The sequence below is a fragment of the Sinocyclocheilus rhinocerous genome, unplaced genomic scaffold (assembly GCF_001515625.1).
Source record: "Sinocyclocheilus rhinocerous isolate Xijiao unplaced genomic scaffold, SAMN03320098_v1.1 scaffold59, whole genome shotgun sequence".
NCBI lineage: Eukaryota > Metazoa > Chordata > Actinopteri > Cypriniformes > Cyprinidae > Sinocyclocheilus > Sinocyclocheilus rhinocerous.
In genome coordinates this window covers 345114-368268 of record NW_015654075.1, presented here as the reverse complement: position 1 = coordinate 368268, position 23155 = coordinate 345114, and the positions used below count along the sequence as shown (strand labels likewise).

Here is a 23155-nt window from a genome sequence, read left to right as displayed (position 1 = left end):
TACTTTTTTCCAGGGCAGTTAGTATACAATCACATTTAATGATCAATATTTGCTTATACCTTTGATATACCCATTTGTTTTGCTGCTTCAGAAGTACACAAACAACTGTCATGTTACAGTATACTGTTTCTAGGGGTGTAATGGTTTATCAGGGCATGATAATTCACAAAAACATAACATTGTCCATCTTAGAAATTATTAAATTAATCATTGGTTTTAGTCTGTTATATCGTCCAAATTAACCCAATGCTTTCCATTCTCTGGGGCATACTTTTCAGAAATGTTAAAGTATTTTATGATTTGGTGAACTGGCTGCAAATTCGTATGAATGTATTGTCATCTCATTTAAATATTTTTGTGCAATCTGCTCCCTCATAGGTTTAGGGGAGAACACTCATGGTGATGTTTTCCCTACAAAAACAAGATCATGCAAATTCATATAAAATTGCACACTCTTACATATACTTAAGAATTCACATGAGGTGGGGTTGACCGTTGACAGGACAGAAACTGCACTTATTTTATATATATCAAGCATGTCTCACTTTGTATTTTTTATTACATTCATATATAATTAGCAGTTACTACCAACCTCGCAAATATTTATGTATGTTCTGTAGTAAAACTACAGTGGACAGAGATAGACTTAAGTCAAAATGTGTGATTAAGTCAAAAGTCAGTATACATTTAGTGGAATTTGTATGCACCATGCAGCTCTTTCAAGAACAACTGGGTCATTCTTGTTTGGTAGTAATCAATCAAAACAAACTTCCTGGTTAAACAGGGCATATTTTAATATTAACAAATTACCCACAAATAATGGTTATTTTACTAACAAACTGTGCATACACCAAGATCAAAGAGGCTTATGATCAATTAGTTCCAAAAAAAAAATACAAAACCTGTCCTAATTGAAAGGAAACAAGTTGACAAAAACATTGAATTCAAGATTTGGTGATAGTACAGCATAACATGAGATTTATTAGCTATGTTTTAGGCCAGTCATTTTTGACTGGGAAAACCATAAGTGTAACAAGGTGGGGAAAAAATCCCCCCCAAAATACAAAAATTATCCCAACATTTTTGGGAAGTTAACAGGATTCATCAAATCCAGTAGACTATTTGAAGAAGAGAAACAACTGAAAAACTAGTTGTTCAGTTTGGCTTCGTACACACTATGCAGATTTTCTGTAAATGCTGTTGTCACTATACTTATAATTTTTTGTACAGAAGTGGATAAAAGCACTCAGAAGAGGAGTGTGTACATGGCCAGTAGTTTTCTTTTCAGTGACAAATGCTATGTATTTTCAATTGAAAAAACAAGTGAAATTAAACACTGGATATTATGTGAAGGTTTTTTTTTCAATCTTTACACCCCTAGTATTAAATGTTGACTTAAAGGGACTGCATGATAGTAAATCTTTTAGGACTACGCCACTGATCTGACCTTTTTTTCAGATCCTTCTAATAACAGAGTTGGATTGAATGTGAATGTAAAACAATGCGAAAGGGCTTGGTTGTTGTGGGCCCAACTGTGACTACTCTACCTGAACTGCAGATAGTTACGCCACTGCCAAAGGAAATTACACACAACAGGACACAACAAGGGAGTGTTAAACACCATTACTTCATTAGCATTAGAGCTGACAGGATCAGAAAATATTCCAAGTGTGAAGCTCCTTGGTAATATCAGATTAGAGCTACATGCTATGTTTGCATGCATAGTTTTTTAGGGAGCGATAAGATACAGTGAAGTTAAACTGTACTGAAGTTAAGAGCTTACTCCATCCACTCGAAGAGATGACCCTACACGTAGAGGTTGCTGTGGAGGAAAACTGCTGTTAATAACATTCTGATAACACTGCAGCTGTTCATACACATTTGACTGTATACACCAACAATCAGATGTACCAACTATGCCTAATATAGAGGCACATAGAATAGTTGTTGTTGTTGTTTTTTTGAATGCCTCTTTCTCCAGATGTATTGTATAGAAACACCCTACTTTGATTAGCATGGAAAACATTTGCTCAGTTCTTTTATCAGAGTTCAGTTTAAAATGTTTCGTAATAAATTGTCTTGCACATGGTAGGCTCAAAAGGAGCTATATTTGTGTAGTACAAATAGCAGGCCAGATATTTGCTTCCATGCTCGCCAACATAGCTTTTGACACATGCACTTTTTCATGCAGTCTTTTACCTGCTTTGAATAATAAATGTCTTGTTATGCTTTGTGTTTTTAATGTCTACCCATGAATGACATTTATAAATAAGTATATGTGTGCAAAAATTGGGATTTTATAAAGTAAGCTAATTGCTAACCATGACAACAGAAAATACATATAGTCAGGGAGATACTACAAGACTAATGTTTGTGCCACAACAACTTTACATGACCACACAAGCACAAAAGTCACAGCAGCAGAACGACTTACCCTGGATATTGCCAAATCTGTGAAGACAGAATAGAAGTGATTGTTTAGTAAGGTGTGTGCTGTGTAAAGAGTTTGCATTATTTACCTGTTTTAATACTGGATTTTCCCCCAAAAGAAGAATACAAAGACAATGGAAATCTATATCAATGTATCAGTGCTTGAAATCATTGCTTTTTGTCCAGCACTAGGTTCCGTGTTCTTGATTTTGCTGTCATGCTCCTCATTCTTGTCATGCTAACTGTGCCATCAACCATCCTGTTTATTTATTATCATGTGCAGTCCAAATAACTGTCACTATCTTTTGTATTGTCCTGATGTTATATTGGTTAATTGTATGCAAGTGCTGGTGGTTTTGTTCTGAGTTTAAAACTCCAGCACTCGCCTTTAGTAAACCAGTGATACAGATTTTTTTTATGGAACATTTTACTGAGCCCATCAAAGCAGGCCTACAATGGTTAAATTGAGCCAAGACAATATAGGATAAAGTTCCACAACATTTGATGCAAAGCCAGTGGAAAATGGAAGTTTGTTTGTCAATCCATTCCATTTTGTACTTGCTTGCTCCATTTCAGATTAATCCACTGCATATATTCTGGCTCCATATAGCCAGCACACTTCCTCAGAAATGCCTTATATTTCATTATAAGAATTATCCTCATATGATCAGTGGTGGACAACCATAGATTACATCAAGCAACACAGCTCTCAGGTGCACAGTCCACATCTCTATCACACATCAATAGACTGCTCTCCATTCTGAAAACACAAAATAAAAATAAATACACTGCCATTCCTGTATATACTGAATTTCCAATGACACACAGTTACTTGCTTTGAAAGCTGTAGACTAATATTTGTAATATCCAATTGTACATACGATGTTCATCTCATTTCCACTGGCTACTGGGTAATGTTAAGATTCTGTGTCCTACACCATGGGCATGTCTTACTCTTGTCATGATGTTAATGGTATGTTCACAGGTGGATCTCACTTTAATACACCTTATATAAGTGTGCATAGTCTTAAAGCCCAGGAAGAGTCTTTATAACATTAGACCAACACAATGCATGTAGTGGAACATGTCAAAGAATGAATTTTAATGAATGAGATTTAATGAAAGCTTTATTTTGGGGGGTCAAATAAGATGGTGGAGTACAGTAGAATGGATTTAAGGCAGAGAGAACACTTGGAAGGTGGGGGAGGTTTGGCAACCTCCCACAAGGTTTGTATTGATTTTTCAGAACCTATGCCCCAGATATCACAGATGCTGTGCACACAAACTCACACATTTTTCTTCTTCCTGTCGTCATCGCTTATGTATCTTCTTTCCAAATTAATTAGCAGAGAGCAAGGTTGATGGAGAACATGTATGTGCCATGACAGCGGTGGAGTGCCAAGCTGCTGGGGAGAAAGCAGCAGATCCTCTTATCTTCCTGGAATCTGACATGTAACCATGACAACTTCCCCAGTTGATTTGGAATGCTATAAAGGAATTGGGGGTGTTTTTTCTTCAGATTTCTCTCTTTTTTTCTTGCCAATTATTGATTGTTGTAAAAGCATTCACAGGATGAGGAAATATGGAAATGCTGTCAAAAAGTCTGATTTAAGATATGAGCATACTGTATACGTCTGTACGTACTCATCAGAGTGGTATTTACACCTGGCCACTTCATGCATTTTTGATTGTTCGGAATGTTTTGCAATTGAGCTTTTTCTATTAATGTTTGGCTACCTAAATGTGTGGCCACAAAATAGCCCCTTCCTGTGCTAATGAAGCTAAAAGTAGTTCATTTCCGTTGTAATAATAAGACTCTCTTCTGTCCATATGGCAGTTAATGTTTGAGTTTTGCGGTTGCTACATCCGTCTCACCCGTCATTGCTTACTCATGTGTGGATTATAGGGCTACCAATCTTCCGTATGCCGACATACTCCCAGTTGGAAGGAGTAAACTTGCATATGTTGCATGAACAAGCAGATGCTTTTCCATTTGAAAGAGTTGCGTCTGAAATACATCCTGAAGATTGGATTGCAGTGCATCTTGAATGTGTCTTGGAAGACACTTACACTTGGTCTTTTCATGACTGATTAGTTATGATGGCCAAGTGTAAATATCCCCAGTCACTCAAGCTTACTTACACATCATATCAGTCACCAAAACAAAGCTAACAAAATGATGGCATCCCAAAAAAATCCACAGCAACACTGCGACTGTTTTGTCATATCAAACAATAACCAGTTAATTAACTGATTAAAAATCTGTAGGCCACCTCTCACCTTTATTTTCAGCCTTGATTTCATCGTGCATAAAGTCGTTCTGGCGGTTTCCAAGGACAAAAGCAAGAAAGGACAGGATGAGAGCATCTAGGATGCCGATGATGGCCAGTATGTAAGTCCAGCGCACTGAACAGTTTCCCAGTGTGTACTTTCCTGTCTCCTCTCCGCACATATCCCGGATGACCTCTGCATCCCAGCCATCTGGGAAAATCAAACAGCCCAGCACCAGGCACACAGCTGCCAAGAGACAAAGTTGAGAGACTGAGACAAAGGATTGTATCACAAAAATTGAAAAAAAATAAAATAAAAAAATTTATAAAAATAAATTAATAAAAAAAAAAAAACAGTGGTCAGAGTACATGTGTAAAATATCCAAACACTAGTTACATATAAATTAAGACAAATTAATAATTTTACCATAAATCTAAACAGTACCATATAGAAAAGTTGGTCATCTTCTATTTTACAGTGCTCATGTTGCTGTGCATCTACACGGCAGTAAGTAATAAGTAACTTAACAAATACTGTGCTATTGTGTTACATGTTTACATTTTAACTGTGTACCGGTAGTTATTTTTTGCAGCTGCTTGTACTTCATACTTTGTATTACTACTAATTAATAATAGTACACTACACAGGCACTGCAATATAAAGTGTTACAAGGTTCTAGCATAACTGTATCTGCTAGATGGAGAGTGAGAGAAACAAAGGACATAAAGAGCAAGTCTATAAAAATATTAGTTTTTTTGCTGACAATCTTTTTTTAGTCCCAAAGAGCAGAACAAGGTTGAAAACGACTGACATGGCATAAGGTCCACTTCAAAACCTTTTTAAAAAAATAGGAAGGATGCATTAATGTTATACCTGTAAGAAACAACCTAAAAGAGAAGTGCAAAATTTCATCAAGGCTTTTCTCATTTATAAAGGGTGAGGTATTGTAACTTATAGTAACAAATTGGAATATATTTACATTTTAAAACCAAGGTGATAGATCAGAAAAAAAAAAAATGCAAGACATTTTTTTTGTTTGGTTAGATTTCCAGACAAACAAGTGCAATCCAGTGGACTGCCTGTGTATCACGCAACCAGCGCTTTTTTGGTCATGCCCTCCTTTGTAACATTTTTGCATAAGGGGAAAAAAAAAACATGGACATCATTTATATTCATACATTAACCTTTTTCCAAAGTGACTTAAAAATGAGAATATTTAATATACAGTTGTGCTCAAAATTATTCATACCCTTGGTAAATATGATCAAAGAAGGCTGTGAAAATAAATCCGCATTGTTTATCCACTTGATCTTTCATTCATTCAAAAAAAAAAAATCTAACCTTTAAAGTAAAAAATAAAGTGAAAGTGGGGGAAAATCACATTATGAAATAAATAATTTTCTCTAATACAGTAAGAGGACGTGTGCAACCCAGTTCCCTGAGCTGAATCCTGTAGAAAATGAGTGTGGTGGTGAACTGAAGAGAAGCATCAACATGCAGCTGGAAATCTGAATGGTCTGGAGAGATTCTGTATGAACGAATGGTCTCTGATCTCCTGTCAGATGTTCTCTAAACTCTTTAGGCATTATAGGTGAAGACTCAGAGCTGTTCTCTTGGCAAAAGGAGGTTGCAAAAAGTATTGGATAAAAGGGTATGATTAATTGTGACCAATGTGTATTAGAGAAAAACATTTATTTCATAATGAGATTTCTCTCCAATTTTAAATTCTTATTCTCCAATGAAATGTTAGATTTAAGTACATTTAAAAAATAAAATATCTAAAGGATTGATGATACAGATTCATTTTCACAGCCTTCTTTGATCATATTTACCAAGGCTATGAATAATTTTGAGCACAACTGTATATGAGCTAATATTTTTTTTTTTGTAATTCAACTTTTTTTATTGTTCAACAGTCAAAACTTCGTACATCACCACAGTATTCAATATTCACCTTTCCAATCAATTACATATTCAGCCACTAGTCACCATCAATGTAATAAAACAAAAGCGCATGGAAATGTAACAGTTGTTAAGGAGTCCTGCTCATCAATCACACCATTTTTATATGCTGTCAAAAATGATCCCATGTTTTTTTCATTTCTCCCTCACTCTGCAGTCTCCCCAACATGCACTCATATGATGCAATTTCAATCATCCTATCAATCCAATCTTTCAAATCAGGGGTTTTGGGGCATTTCCAATTGCGCAAGATCATCCTGGCAGCTGTGATACAACCAATCTTAATAAGGGTAAAAGCTTTTTTTCCAAAACACCCCTTTTTTGCCTATACAGATTTCAGGATTATTCCACAATGAAGCATATGACTGTTTATGATGTGATGTCTTACACAGTTTATGAATTTTGCTTCAGACATGCCTTGAGTTTATTATCACTGGATTTGAGTCCCATTTAGCTCCAGAACTTTGCAAGAGAATACTAATGGGATGAAATGGTGAGGCAAGTTTCTGTTCTATTTTGATCCAGTCCAACTCAGAGTCTGTCTCACTCCAATGTTTAGCCAGTTTGGCCATTTCAAAAGAGAAATTATACATCCTCACATCCGGTAATCCAAGGCCCCCCTTGTCCCTTGGGGAAATCAATTTACTCATTTTAATCCGAGGTCTTTTTCCTTCCCACAGAAAATCCTTGATAATTTTATCATATCTTTTAAAGATGGGGTCTGGAATGTTCACAGGTATCATCATGGATATATAATTGAACTGTGGAGCAATAACCATTTTGACAACATTCACTTTACCCCATAGAGAAAGTTTCAGCTGTTCCCATTTGTCCACATTATTTTTTATCTTTGACAGCAGTGGGTCATAATTCAACATCATTATATCTTCCAAATTCTGAGTTAGTTTAACCCCAAGGTACTTCATACCCTTTGGAACCCATTTAAAGCCAAATTGGGTCACTGTATGGGCATGACATGTTCTAGATATTGGCATAGCCTCAGATTTCTCCCAGTTTATTTTGTATCCTGACACATTTGAATATAACTGAATAATTCTCATTAATGGAGGTAAAGATTTGAGAGGGTCACGAGATAACAATAAAATATCATCTGCATATAGCATTAATTTGTGTTCCATCCCCTCCCCCCTTACTCCCAAACCCGAAATTCGACAGGACTGCGGTCAAAAAGCCCCACTCCACCCTGTCGAAAGCCGATCGGGGTGTTCTCTGAAGCGTTTAGCCACATCAGGTGAATTAGCCTTCTCACATTATCGGCTGATGACCTTCCCTTGATGAAGTGAAGTGAAAGTGACATGTGGCCAAGTATGGTGACCCATACTTGGAATTAGTGCTCTGCATTTATCCCATCCTAAGTGCACACACACAGCAGTGAACACACACACCCGGAGCAGTGGGCAGCCATTTTTGCTGCGGCGCCCGGGGAGCAGTTGGGGGTTCGGTGCCTTGCTCAAGGGCACCTCAGTCGTGGTATTGAAGGTGGAAGAGAGCGCTGTACATTCACTCCGCCCACCTACAATTCCTGCCGGACCTGAGACTCGAACTCGCAACCTTTGGGGTACGAGTCCGACTCTCTAACCATTAGGCCACGACTTCCCCCAAGCCCACTTGGTCCTTGGTAGAACCTTCTCCAGCCGTGAAGCCAAAATGTTTGCCAACACCTTACAGTCCACATTAATAAGGCTTACTGGTCTAAAATTAGCAGGATCTGTTAAATCCCTATCCTTTTTAGGTATCAGTGTTATCAATGCTTCCATAAAAGTACTAGGTAACATTTCAGCTTCAAACGGCTCTGTATAGACTTCTGTTAAAATTGGAGCCAATATGTCGACATACTTTTTGTAGTATTCTGACGGAAGCCCGTCTGCCCCCAATGATTTGCCAGGCTTCATAGAGGTTATTGCAGCTCTGACCTCTTCTTGTGTAATGGGAACGTCTAGAGACTCTGATTGCAAGACATCTAATTTAGGCTTTCACAACAACAATGCAGACGAGGACCAATTATGCAGAGTTTTTACTCCTCCTTTTTCCTTATGGTGATGAGTGTGATGCATTTCCACATGAATGGAAAATTTGTGGGTGTATTGTAAACTGAACAGGCAGAGCAGAGAGGAAGATTTTCTATAAATAATCACTTAAATTGTTGGCCTGTTCTTCACACAAAAGAATTTCACAGCTTCGCAATGCAGAACACAAAGTGCCAGGGCTTCATGGTAAAACTGAATTCATGGTAGAATTAATTTATCTAAAAAAATTTGCTTTATGAGCCTTACGGTTTTGTGAAATTGATTGAAAGATCATTTAAGAAGAGACAACAAGGACACTGAACTTCAAGGCTGTAAACACAAAATTACAGTGTTCATACAAAGATTTATTTTTGTAAGCTGTGGGGGTGGTAGTGCTTTTGCAACGGGGCCCATACAATCCTAGTTACACCACTGTTACACAAAATTTTCTTTAAATACACTAGAACTCCCAGGTTGTTCCCAAAATATGGGTTTGTACAGATCATCCAGGATTATTTTGGTGACTGGGCACTTTGACAACTATTTTTAGAAGGTTGTAAGTGTTGCCAGATTCATTTTTTAAATTAATCTTTAATTAAACTAGTTTAAAAAGTCATGCATTGAGAATATCTTAATGTTGCTTTATGTATTATGTTGTAAATTATTTGTTTTATGCATGTTAAAAATTTAATTTAATGTAACTTAATGTCAATAAATGTAATTTAATAACTAAATTAAACTGACAAATTGTATCAGTGGCAGTAATTTTTATGGGATAGATCATGTAGAAATAGATCCTTGAAATGCAGGTTAAGTTTTAGTGTGCCTCTCTATGATTTTTACTATGCCTTTCAGGCCACTCCATTAAAATTTTCCTGGAGGTTCTACTGTTTCTACTTCTATCTGATGTCATAAATATGAATACATCAGTGCAAGACTGCCTGCACAGAAACAGATCGATAACTACTTCTTCATCTTCGTCTCTTTGGCCCACTGCCGCATATTAGTGATATGGACAGACAGGAAAGATATTACACAATCACAGCATATTACACTGAAGTCTCAAAGTAGACTTAACCTCTAATTAAAGTGTCTGGAGTCTGGATTATAGTGATCATAATGATCCTATTTTTTTATTTTTTTTTATTTTACATTAATTCAAATATTTCCTATACATGGGTGTCTCTGCTTTCCAAATTTCATTTATCACCCAAGAAACAGGACTTTTGGAATAATGTGCTCTGCATATATAAATGTAGAATAGATCTATCTAGATGTCTTACGACAGTTAGACATGTCATGTCTAACATAAACCAAACACAGCATTTGAGGGAAAAAAAACTCATATTAACGTAATTTTACTTGCTAATATGTTATTATAACACTTTGGCTGAACTTGCATGGACAGTGGTTATACATGATGGGAACATAAGCAAACTTGAGTAAACTCAAACTAAAATTAGACATGTCCAAATAACTTGATTCGATCGTGTCTAAATAACATGATTCAATCACATGGAATCACTGTCCATGACTGAATCATGTTCAGCCAAAGAGTTTGTTTGTTTGCAGTGTTTGTTATTATTGTAATTATTATTATGTATAATAATATAATAATTATTATGAATATATAAATATCACATCACACATTATCTACATCTGTTTGTCAGTGAGTGTTGTATGTGGTGACAACATATTGTTTATTTCCGTAAATCAAAGATGGTCTGTAGTGGACATATGTAGTGGGTCAGAACCTTAAGCCAGCAAATACACTGCCGCTCAAAAGTTTGGGATCAGTAAGATTTTAAATATTTTTTTACCCAAGTTTCTTGTGCTCATCAAGGCTGTATTTATTTGATCAAAAATACAGAAAAAAACCCTGTTATTTTGTGAAATATTATTGCTGTGATGCAAAGCTGAATTTTCAGCATCATTATTCCAGTCTTCAGTGTCACGATCCTTCAGAAATTATTCTAATATGCTGATTTATTATCAATGTTGGAAACAGTTGTGCTGCTCCATGTTTTTTGGAACCTGTGATACTTTTTTCAGGATTCTTTTATGGATATAAAATAAAAAAACAGCATTTATTCAAATGGAAATCTTGTGTTACAATATACACTACCATTCAAAAGTTTGGAGTTTCTTTTTTTGAAAGTAATGAATACGTTTATTCAGCAAGGATGTGTTAAATGGATAAAAAGTGATAGTAAATATTCTCATATTGTTAGAAAAGATTTAAATTTTAAATAAATGCTGTTCTTTTTAACTTTTTATTCATAAAAGAATCCAGAAAAAAATATCACAATTTCCCAAAAAAAAACAAAAAACATGAAGCAGCACAACTGTTTCCAGCACTAATAATAAATCAGCATATTAAAATGATTTCTGAAGGATCATGTGACACTGAAGACTGGAGTAATGATGCTGAAAATTCAGCTTTGTTTACAGAAATAAATTATTTTTTAAAGTATATTAAAACAGAAAACCAATGTTAGAAATTGAAATAATATCTCACAATGTTACAGTTTTCTTAATTTTAAATACAGCCTTGATTAGCACAAGAGACTCCATTAAAAAACATTAAAAATCTTACTGATCCCAAAATTCTGAACGGCAGTGTATATTTAAATGGTAAAGGACACTAATACCCAGCAGTTAAAAGAATTCTTGCAACTGAAATGGCCATTTAGTTGATGTAAGAGACTGATTTTACTTTATGACTACAAACAGGTATTTCTGTCAAAGAGGGTAACAATACCAGCTCTCTTAAATATAGGAGTGTACATGTAGGACAACTGAATTTGTGTACTGTAGATACATTTGCTGAAAAAAGATTTTAAAGTCAAACTGTCATTTGTGTTATTATTAAATTACATTCATATTCACTCATAAACACTGTCCAAATGAAGTTTCAGTTTCAATATGCACTCAAAAGTTTAGATTTTATTGGGTGTACCATAGCATAAACTATGCTTGTATTACTGAGATTATAAATTCTCTTTAAAATGTAATGAATTGATTGTAAATGCATTGAAAATGACCAGTGTATTATTCAAAAATCCCTGAAAATTCCAGACATTTTATTTAAAAAAAATCTTTGGCTAGAACATCTACATGAAGCTACGAGAAAGTGGAATCACTTCCTGTTCCTGTTGCCACTTGGCATATTGCATGTATTTAGCTTACTCAGTTGTCTTTATTAATCCTTTATTTAATATACTTTATTGTAAATATTACTGTATGCCTACAATTCCATTGCGCAACTACTGTAGAGAGTACTTCATCAACCTCAAAACGTGCTGTTGCACACAAACAACCTACAACCTACCACCTGTAGTAAGTTAAGTATCCCACTTGGACTCTATTACAGCTTTTAGAATGTGAAATTTTTTTTTAACTTATAACTTACAAAATATCTCTTAATACTTATAATTTTTCAGTGCTTTAGCATAGTTACACTAGGACACTAGTACTAAGCAGACACCCATTCATCCACTTTCCAAACTGCTTGTTTTATGTGGGGTAAAAGGGATGCTGGAGCCTATCCCAGCATCTCAGGCCAAAGGCAGGGTAACACCCAGGCCTGGATGGATGGCCAGTCCATCACAGGGCTAACGAACACTTATATATTCACACACTCAAACCTTAAGACAATTTATTATCTCAAATTCATGTGTCCTGTAATTTTTGGATTGTAGAAACTGGAGAGAGCCAACATGGGGAGAAAATGCAAAGTCAACAAAGAAAGGCCTCCTGACACAAACCTCCAGGAATTGAACCGGAGAACTTCTTGATGTGATACAACATTGATATACACACTGTGCAGTTACCTAGACATTTGGATGAGACTTTATATTTTGAAGACATTCAGATACATTATTTATTACCTGGAGATGACTTGAAAAACACACATAAACCATATTGCCACAATCATGCATGTATTGTCTTCACGTTTTTTTAAATTCTGCTTAGCCACAGCGATGTCTACCTTTCTCCATATTAGGGATTTCCTGCCACGTCACAAGTTATTATTTCTATAAGTCTGTTTTGGAGTTTCTGCGCAAGAGCGCTCTCCGGCTTCAAGTATGAGTGGAACATACACTGCATGAGTGTTTAGTGCTCCGTAAAGTTCACATCTCCTTATTTTGTATACAAATAAAACACCAGGTCATAGACTATCTTTTCTCTTTGAACTAGATTTATTCCAGTGGTGGAAAGAGTACTGAAAATTTGTACTCAAGTACAAGTACTGTTACATTGCTGAAATAATACTCAATTACAAGTAAAAGTACTGGTGTCAAAACAGTACTTCAGTAAAAGTACAAATTACTCTTCTTAAAAACTACCCAGAGTATGTCAGACTCTGTTCCGTGTGTTGTGTGTGTTTTTCCGTCCGTGGAGGCCGTTTTCCATGCCCTTATTTGGTTTTCCTGTTCCTGCTCCCTGATTGTTTCCCATTTGTTTTCAGCTGTGTTTTCCCTCATGTTATTGTGTTTCATTAGTTCCAGGTGTTTCTCGTCTTGTCTTGTGTATTTAAAGTGTTCCCGGTTCTTAGTTCTTCGTCTGGTATTGTATGTTCGTCTATCCCCTCTGCTATGTGTGCTTTGCTTTCGTTTGGATTAATAAAGACTGTTGATGTGAATTCCCTACGTCTCCTCGCTCCATCACAGTAGCAGCAGCGATCGTGACAGAGTACTAGTTACTAGTTACCTTTTAGCTGGCGATATTTAATGAATTACCAAAAAATATTCATTCATATCAAAGATCTATGTGGATAATAGCTACTTTGAACAAAACCCACTTTTATCTTATTGACAAATTACGTGAAATTGGTGGTCACGATACAGGAATTTCTAACTTCAATACCTTGAAAAATGTCAATATTAAAGTACCCGTGACCCGGAAGTTGCAACTGACTTCAGTGTCTTGATGTATTTCCAAGTGAAACGGAATATTGAATAAAGGGCAGGGTTTTTATTGTGGTGCACCTGTACTGTCTTAATGCAAGGCAAGGAGGAGAGTTTGAGTGGCCAAAGACTCTCCAAGGATCACAGCTGGAGAATTGCTGAAAATAGTTGAGTCCTGGGGTTGAAAAGCCTCAAAAAAAAAAAAATTCAAACAGCATCTACATCATAAGTTGTTTGGGGAGGGTTTCAAGAAAATAATCAAGAAAAGAAAATGTTCTCATCCGAAAACAAACTCCAACATATTAATTTGCCAGACACTACTGGAACTTCAAACAGGACTGGATTCTAAGGTCAGATAAAACTAAAAAGATGATTTTTTTAGCAGCAAACACTCAAGATGGGTTTGGTGCACACAGGAGTAAAAAAGTACCCCATGTGTACAATGAAATAGGGGAGAGCGCGGCACAAAGTAACACTTTTTGACTTTCTCAGTTTGTGTAAATTCACATGGGTTCAGAATATAATTTTTTTTATCCACAGTAATTTTACACTTGTCTAGTACAAATATGTTGCTTTGTTTCATAATTGCAGTGTATACGTTTTTCTTTATTTACCCTCAAAAAATGGAAGTGAAATGTGACAACATGCCCCGTAGGTGGGGTACATTGTAACATCTGAGGGGCACGTTGTAACATGACCATATGACAGCTTTCAATGTTATCTGATCGAATGAAAAAAATATACAAGACAAACGAAAATATTTTGTTAATAAAATAAAAAAATAAAAAAATAAATTTTCAAATAAAATAATGGCGTTTTTTAAGAATTAAAAATAATCTGATTTTGGAGTTTGACAATGAACACATTTGCAACCATGCTTGGGACGGCCCACATAAACGAGCAAAAATGCTTTACATGTCTTGAAATAATAATTTCTAAACATTAAACATTGACTGCCAGTCTTTATTCACCTGTTTCTCGTTGTTTCTCTTTAAAATTCATTAAAGTAAATAGTGTAAATTACATCGCTAATGTCATAGAATAGCACATTGTAATGCAGTGTTATAACGTGCCCCATCTGTGCAACTGGAGTTTAAAAGCAGTTGCTGTCTTCTGCTAGTTAGCGAAGCATTAAAAAAAAAACTATCTAAACTGATAAATAACAGATTGGAGATTAAAATAATAGCAGATTTGTCTCATTTTAAATGATTAATAAAAACAGAGATGAAAAATTTACTTAAGCCAGAATTTTAATTTTACTATGGTAAAATAAATGTTCATTGATATCTTCAAAAGATTTTTGAATTTCGGCACACTTTTTTTTTCTATATAATGTTGATATGGTATCTAATAAATACTGTAAATTTTGTTATGCTAGCATGTGTGGAAATATTCAAACCATGTGAGTTACAACTAACCCCGCGTTACTTTGTGCCCCGCGCTCCCCTATACTTCTGTATCAGTATCTATAATGTTGTGGTCCTATTTTTCTGCCGGAGGTTCTGGACATCTTGTTCAGATACATGGCATCATGGATTCAATTAAATACCAACAGATAAAAAATTAAACTGAAAAAACTAACTGTCCATGCTAGAAATCTTATAATCGACCAAGGTTGGATCTTACAACAGGACAATGATCCAAAAACAAACATCAAATTCAAAACAAAAATGCATCACTGTGCACAAAACAAATATTCTGCCATGGCCATTCCAGTCCCTGACCTGAACCCTATAGAAAATGAGTGTGGTGAACTGAAGAGAAGAAGCACCAACATGGAGCTGGGAATCTGAAGGGTCTGGAGTGATTCTGGATGAAGGAATGGTCTCTGATCTCCTGTCAGGTGTTCTCCAAACGTATCAAGCATTATAGGTGAAGACTCAGAGCTGTTATCTTGGCAAAAGGGTGTATTACATGTATTAGAGAATTAGAGATGTACAACGAGTATTAGAGAAAAACATTTATTTCATAATGAGATTTACCCCCATTTTAAATTCTTATTCTCCAATGAAATGTTAGATTTTTGTACATTTTTAAAATAAAAGATCAAATGGATAAACAATGCAGATTTATTTTCACAGACTTTTTTTTTTTTTTTTTACCAAGGGTACCAACAATTCTGACCACGACTGTATTTGCTGCAGCTCATTGATACCAGGCCACAGTTTTTCTTTATTTGATCACACTCCTTTGCGTACTTGTTCGCATGTAAGCTGTTTCCCAAATATTAATATAAAAAAACGGCCTGCTTTTTCTGTAGTGATTTGTATTTTTTACATTGTGTGATGGCAACCGTTATAATAGTTAAGCATGTTAATGGCTACTGAATCCCAAGTCTGAAAGTAAAAAAGGGTTTCAATTAACCAGCAGAAGATGGGGGGACAAGGACCAGCTGCTCAGTATGAATGTGTGAGATGGCAGCCTGAGAGTTCAGTGGAAGAAACTGAAGAAATCTTCAACAAAAACCGAAAGAAACTTAACAGCAACGACAAACCATCGGTCAAACTGACTCAGTCAGTGAAAGCAACATACTGTCTCTAACAGAAATCCATCAATTCCTGACAACCATCATTTATTGCTGATTTGAAAAATGACTGGCGATATTAACACCCTATTAACACCCACACAACTGGACAACCACTTTAAATTACTGAAAAACATATGCAGCTATATTCTACCAGCTGCCATTATTCACCACCCAGTTATTCAAGTTATGTTCTGAACACATAATGGTGGGGCGCTTTTACTTATTTTTTATACAAAATGACATCCAATCATGACAGCTAGCATCAGACTCAAGTCTTACATGAGATGACCAAAGGTTTCAATCAAAGAAAAATTAGAAAGAAAGAAAGAAAGAAAGAAAGAAGAAATATATTTTATTGTTTTCTAGATTGTTTTATCTTTTTATTTAAGCATTTGTAAACCATTTCCTTCCTGAAAACAGAATATAATATACACCAAATACACAAAATAATGTTCTTTTTAGCAACATCATATGACCCCTTTAAGAGCTACAAAAACATTTTGTGATCCGGTGATGCTAACCACATTATGCGGTTTTAAGAAAACAAAATATAACTTTGCATTACAACAAGAGTTTTAAACTTTGCTGACTGAGTTAGGTACAGATTTAAAGAAAACCATTCAGTCTAAAAATGTACATATGTGCATATCACTGCCTGGCATACAGTAACACAGATTCTTGTTTAGGATAAAAGCATGAGGTAATTTAATGAATGCATACTATGTAAAGCACAAACATCTGATGTTAATACATTTACTCTGGACTATATAGAACTCATATGGTCCAACATTTTTGGTCCAAAAACTTAAGGTAGAAAGAAAACAAAAGTTGCCATGTACACCACCCGAGTTGCAAAGCAGCGGGCATATATGACATTATAAAACTTAATTTCTTTACAGAAATGAAAACCAGGACAACATAACAGAATGTAATGCAGAAGTACTCCAGGCTACCCATTTGACAGTCAGGACTATTTCTCAAATCATCCTAGACCAGACTCCTGGAGTCCCACTCTCTGCTCTCACTCAGCATTATCAGTTTCATGAAGAATTTCTCAAGTTACATCTCAACCTGCCCCAGTGACCAAACAGCGAGCAAAAGCAGCAGTGTAGCGAAAAACTTCTTCAGATGTTTAGGTATTTGTGACCCTGGACCACAAAACCAGTCTTAAGTCGCTGGGGTATATTTGTAGCAATAGCCAAAAATACATTGTATGGGTCAAAATTATTGATTTTTCTTTTATGCCAAAAATTATTAGGATATTAAGTAAAGATCATGTTCCGTGAAGATATTTTGTAAATGTCCTACCGTAAATATATCAAAACTTAATTTTTGATTAGTAATATGCATTGCTAAGAACTTCATTTGGACGAATTTAAAGGCGATTTTCTCAATATTTAGATTTTTTTGCACCCTCAGATTCCAGATTTTCAAATAGTTGTATCTCGGCCAAATATCGTCCTATCCTAACAAACCATACATCAGTGGAAATTTTATTTATTCAGCTTTCATGTGATGTATAAATCTCAATTTCGAAAAATTGACCCATATGACTGGTTTTGTGGTCCAGGGTCACATTTAGGAAAAAATCCTTGGTAGGAGCCAAAGTCAGCTGGGGGAGCCCATCTTAAAGGCATATCAAAAATATGAAAACTGTCTAAAGACCACAGCTACACACAATAGATAGACTATAGTATTGTATCAGAAAGAGGACATCTTTGATATCATAAAAGGATTATCAGAATTATATCTGGATACACATTAAAGAACACAATATTAATTTCCAAACCTAGCATGCTTGGTCCCCGATAATTGCCACTTATGGTTATATATATTATTTGGTGACCAAGATGCTGAAACCCTGTTTTATTTATTATAACTTTTTGCTTCATTATATTTAATTTAATAGATGCTGCCTTACTGGGACCTCCTTACCCCTGCCCCAAAAGCCCACCCCCTAAAGTCTCTAACCCTAACCATATTTAACCTGCTCATCAATAAATGTGTCCTTGAAGGTTCAGGAAGTGGGCAACTTTTATCTAATGGGTTTCTTTTGTAATTTTGTTTAGCTAAATAGCTAAATAGTAAGTGTGAATAGCCTTTGCCAACAAAACAGATAAGACAGATTTTGAAATTTCTGTAGTATGACATTGCTTTGACTGTGCTTTATTAAAAAAAAAAAAAAATCCCAGAAACTTTGCATTGCTCTTCTGTGTCTGAGGTATTGCAAATTTTTGATGAATTTGAGTTTTTTAAATTTTTTTATTAGCATAGTTGAAGATGGAGCGATAGGGGGACCACAAGCAAGGAATCCAACTGTGTTGCCCTCAAAGCTCCAAAATGATTTTTAGATTACACTGACTGAAAAGTGTCTGTTAAATTCAACATTCAGTTTACCATCTTTTTGCAAGAAAAGCATGTTATGAAACAGTAGCAAAGTCCCAATCCATTGTGGATTGTCTCTGTCAAAATTATTAGGAGCTAGAAACCATATTTATGTTTACATTACATTTACATTTAGTCATTTAGCAGACGCTTTTATCCAAAGCGACTTACAAATGAGGACAATAGAAGCAATCAAAACTAACAAAAGAGCAACAATATGTAAGTGCAAATGACAAGTCTCTGTTAGCCTAATGCAGTACACGTAGCAAGTTTTTTTTTATTTATACACACACACACACGCACACAAAGAAAAACAAGTACATAGAATAGAAAAAATAGAAAGCTTGTGGTTTTTTTTTTTATAAAAAAGAAGATAAATAGATAAAGTAGAATTAAATGGGTGCAGAGCCAGTGGTGGTTTTGTAAGCAAACATTAATGCCATGAATTTTATGCGAGCAGCTACTGGTAGCCAGTGCAAATTGATGAACAGAGGTGTGACGTGCGTTCTTTTCGGCTCATTAAAGATGAATCTTGCAGCTGCATTTTGGATTAATTGTAGAGGTTTGATAGAAGTGGCTGGAAGACCTGCCAAGAGAGCATTGCAATAGTCCAGCCTGGATAGAACAAGAGCTTGAACAAGGTGTTGTGTTGCATGCTCTGAAAGAAAGGGCCTGATCTTATGTAACACTGAATTTAAGCAATTAAAAATTTGTGAGTCATTATGTGAGAAATTAGGAAAATATAGGGTGGGACTTTATTTTGTCCATTTAGAATTGAATGGATCACAATTTGTTCACATTGTTCAAGAATTCTTGATCATCCAGCTGCTACTTAGCCAACATGAGACAAGCTTTTGTGTTTTTCTTGGTGAGCAATGGTTTCCACCATGAATCCCATCTTAAGCCTAATGTATTTCTGATGGAGTCATGTTTACTGACCTTTGCCAAGGCAAGAGTGGCCTGATCTTTGGATGTTGCTCTAGGGATCTAGAGAGTTCCTGGATAATTCTGCATCAAATAATTGTGTGAGTTTAACCATCAAAGCTACACTACCACACAGTACCACAATCCACAAATAAATATGTGTACAAACTGAGAAATTGGGAACAAAGATGTTTTCACAGCACTGCAGGCAAGAGAAACAACAGCTCCCTGCAGGCATGGCATTTAACAGATAACAGATTGTATAGAAGCCATACAAAAGGTTACAGCCTAATGTGGGAACAGGAAAATTATTTGGTGTTGTAAGTGTTTAACTTTGTGTGAATGTGCATATGGTTGTGTACTACACAGCTGTATTTGTTGTAACAAATTATATATGCCAAAGCCACCATGCAAATTAGCATTCTATTATGGTCTCCAAAAAGAGAGAAAAAAAATGTGTACGAGGAGAAAAACATAATGGAAAGAAACTCATACCCATTCTTTTCCATCATGTAAAAGTAAACAGACACTACAGTCAAAAAACCAACATCGGGGTTCACAATAATCCATATAACCACTAAAAAACCTTGTTGTAAACTTCATATGCAGCACTGCTAATGTTGGTAAAATTGTAGTAGCCTATGCTGTTATCATTAAAGGGGTCAAATGACGTTGCTAAAAAGAACATTATTTTTTGTGTATTTGGTGCAATGCAATGTGTTTATGCGGTTTAAGGTTAAAAAAAAACATTATTTTCCATATAATGCACATTATTGTTTCTCCTCTATGCCCCGTCTTTCTGAAACGCGTCGATTTTTACAAAGCTCATAGTTCTGAAAAGCGAGGTGTGCTCTGATTGGCCAGCTATCCAGTGCATTGTGATTGGCCGAATACCTCAAGCGTGTGACAACTAGGCCACTGATTTCTAGTTGTGTCCTCTTTTGGAAGGCCAAACAAAGTAGTTTCGCTTTCACAACAACACAGCGACTCCACAACATGGCAGCGGCGGCAACAGCAAGAAATTAAAGTTACGCCTTCTTTCTTTGCGTGAACATTTGGGCGGCGTTATGCAAATCTTCCCACATCGTGACGTAGACATGGGGGGGCGTGTTAGAATGAGCCGTTTTAGGTAGGAGTGGTTGACTCTTAACTTTTATAAAGAATATCTCTTTGGATTTGAGACTTTAGTCTTTGCAACTTTACATATCTTCTTTATGCACCAAGAGCTTGTAACACTCCAAAGATAAAGGAAAAATTTAAATGGCATCATATGACCCCTTTAAGGCTTTCAGTCACTGAAATTCTAAATCAAATGTCACTCCTGCTAAACCTAAATAATAATTATTAATACATTAATATGAATTAAGGCTACCAAAATGTGGACTTTCAATATGTATATTAAATGTCTGTTTAACTCTAACTCCAATTTAATCAATATAAAAATGAATGATCAAAACCAGTAGGCTAAATCATTTCAATAACTTGTTAATTAATACTTGACTAGTATTTAACATTATGTAACTAAATAATAATTGGCATATAGACATATTTATGTATGTGCCTTCCAACAGGATAGGTTCACCCAGCTGTTTTTGCATCCATTCAAGATTTTCTCCATCTAGACATCACAGTTATTTCTTCTTCTTTTACTTTTAAAAATAACACATACTGTAACACCACATAGCAATACCTAGCAACCACCTACATCACGATGAACTGTTTTGCACAGGTAAACACTTTTCCCCCCAGAAAGTTAAATTAAATTAAATTACCCCATTCCAGGGAATAGTAAACAGTAGGCTAATAGTAGATTACTTGTGTTCTAGAGGAAAACAGACCACTGTCATATGGGAATTTGTATTGATATGGGAATCAAACATAAAAAGAGATTCATTAAGTGCACAGAAAACACAAAAGAGCTTTATTGATTTTGATCCCTACCTGTTTTGTTCTGTATAAAAAAGTGAGAAATGGCCTACCGTACATTGTGTAATATTCCATCACAAAAGGCATTTAAAAAATAAATGTATGTATGTATGTAGGCCTATGTATGTATGCATGTAATAACATTTTCCTCTGCGCTAACAAGGCAACATGAAGGCATCATGATCACTGACAAACAGCTTTACTGAACCCCCTGAAAACACACGCACCCACAATGAGCTCCATTCAAATAAACAAGCATCAGATTCAGACATCAGTTCTTACATCAATCGTTTACATGCGTTTTGTTGGAAAGTGACTAAAGGTCAATTATGGCGTATTCTAGATGTATCTACTTCCCACAAAAACCTTCAGAATAAAAAAAAATACTCACCGCAAAGCAGCTGCATCCAAGCACAGGTTTTGTAGACGGTGGCGGTGTTGCAGAAGAAGAAGAGCGCCATACAGGCGATGCAGCTCAAAATGAGCACCATGGACAGCAGCACGAAGAAAGAGGCCGCCTTAAACGCGCCGGACGGGATGGAACTGAAGTCGGAAAATGTTCCCTGGCAAATCAGCTCCCGGTTCGAGTTACCGTCGCCCACGCAGTAATGGAACAACCCGAAGTAACCGGCATGTGGTGTACTCACGCTGTCCCCAATCCAGTAAGGCTGGATGAAGACTACCACGTTGATGGTGGCGAAGCAGATGGTGAAGATGGCCCACAGGACACCGATGGCTCGAGAGTTACGCATATAGTTGTCATGGTAAATCTTTGAGGCTTCTTGCGAAGGTAGCATTTTTTCTCGCTTGCTCCCAACCGTCTATTCTCCTGTGATTTGTTCCAGCTATTTCCGGCGTCTCTATCTCCCCCTATCTACCCCACCGGTACCCTCAGAAATGCGCTTCTGCCGCGAGTCCACTGACTGGAGATAAATAAAGATTTGATCTGATTTGAAGCAGTAAAGAGATATCCGTCCTTGATTTGATTTGCCAGTCTTTCCGTCACACCAGAATTGATCATGAATCAATTAAATAATGGATGGGAGGTTTGTTATGATAATGCATTCGGTGAAAAAATACCCGTTCTGTTCCTTTCCACCTCCGTTCTAGAAAGCAGGCGAGACTACTGAAATTACATTGCAAAACAAATGTCTATGACAAAATCGACAATACACATTATTGCTGCTCTGTGTGTCTGGGTATAAATAGTATATCCGGTGCACCTCTCATCGGCTGTAATGCTGTCAAGATCTCAAGGATGGATCTTCCGCAGACGAGCGAGAGCAGAGGTAACGAAATCTGGAACATCAGCGAGAGGCGTCGCGCATTGTCGTAATGATAACCTGTATGTGTCCGTCGACAAAAACATCTGAGTTTCATTCAGGAGGGCAATTCGTTTCGCAGTTTAGGTATTTGTCTTTCCTTTCCAAGCCACCGCGTCTCCGTTGTCCTGTTAGGCTATTTCTTCTTTGCGCGCACACACTTTTGGTGATGTTCAGAGCTGCCGGTGAATGCGCGTACACGATTTTGGATATTGCAGAAATTTCAATAAGTACACGCCCCTTTAACATGCGTCAATGCAAAGTAGTAGCTGTAATTGTTTTCATACGCGTTATAGAGCACGTTTATATCTGTATAGCTCTTTTTATTTTAGCATAACCTACGCTAGCACACATGACAGGAACTTAAGGTATCAGTGATCAGTGGCGAAAACCAAAAACATGACGTATCTTTTTTTATTCATAATTGCATTCTGTGATTTCAACATCACATTTTACATTTTTTTTGTCTTT

At 36.1% G+C, this 23155-nt stretch overlaps 1 protein-coding gene across 1 annotated transcript; it reads right to left on the bottom strand.

Annotated features, from left to right (window-relative positions):
• Positions 1-1771: 1771 nt before the first annotated feature.
• On the bottom strand, positions 1772-22488 carry LOC107716887 (lipoma HMGIC fusion partner-like 4 protein). Its single transcript, XM_016523493.1, has 4 exons — positions 21754-22488; positions 4711-4947; positions 2435-2451; positions 1772-1822 (listed from the first exon to the last, which is right to left on the bottom strand). The coding sequence occupies exons 1-4, from the start codon at positions 22157-22159 to the stop codon at positions 1772-1774; spliced, it is 711 nt and encodes a 236-aa protein (XP_016378979.1). The 5' UTR covers positions 22160-22488.
• Between the last annotated feature and the right edge of the window lie 667 nt (positions 22489-23155).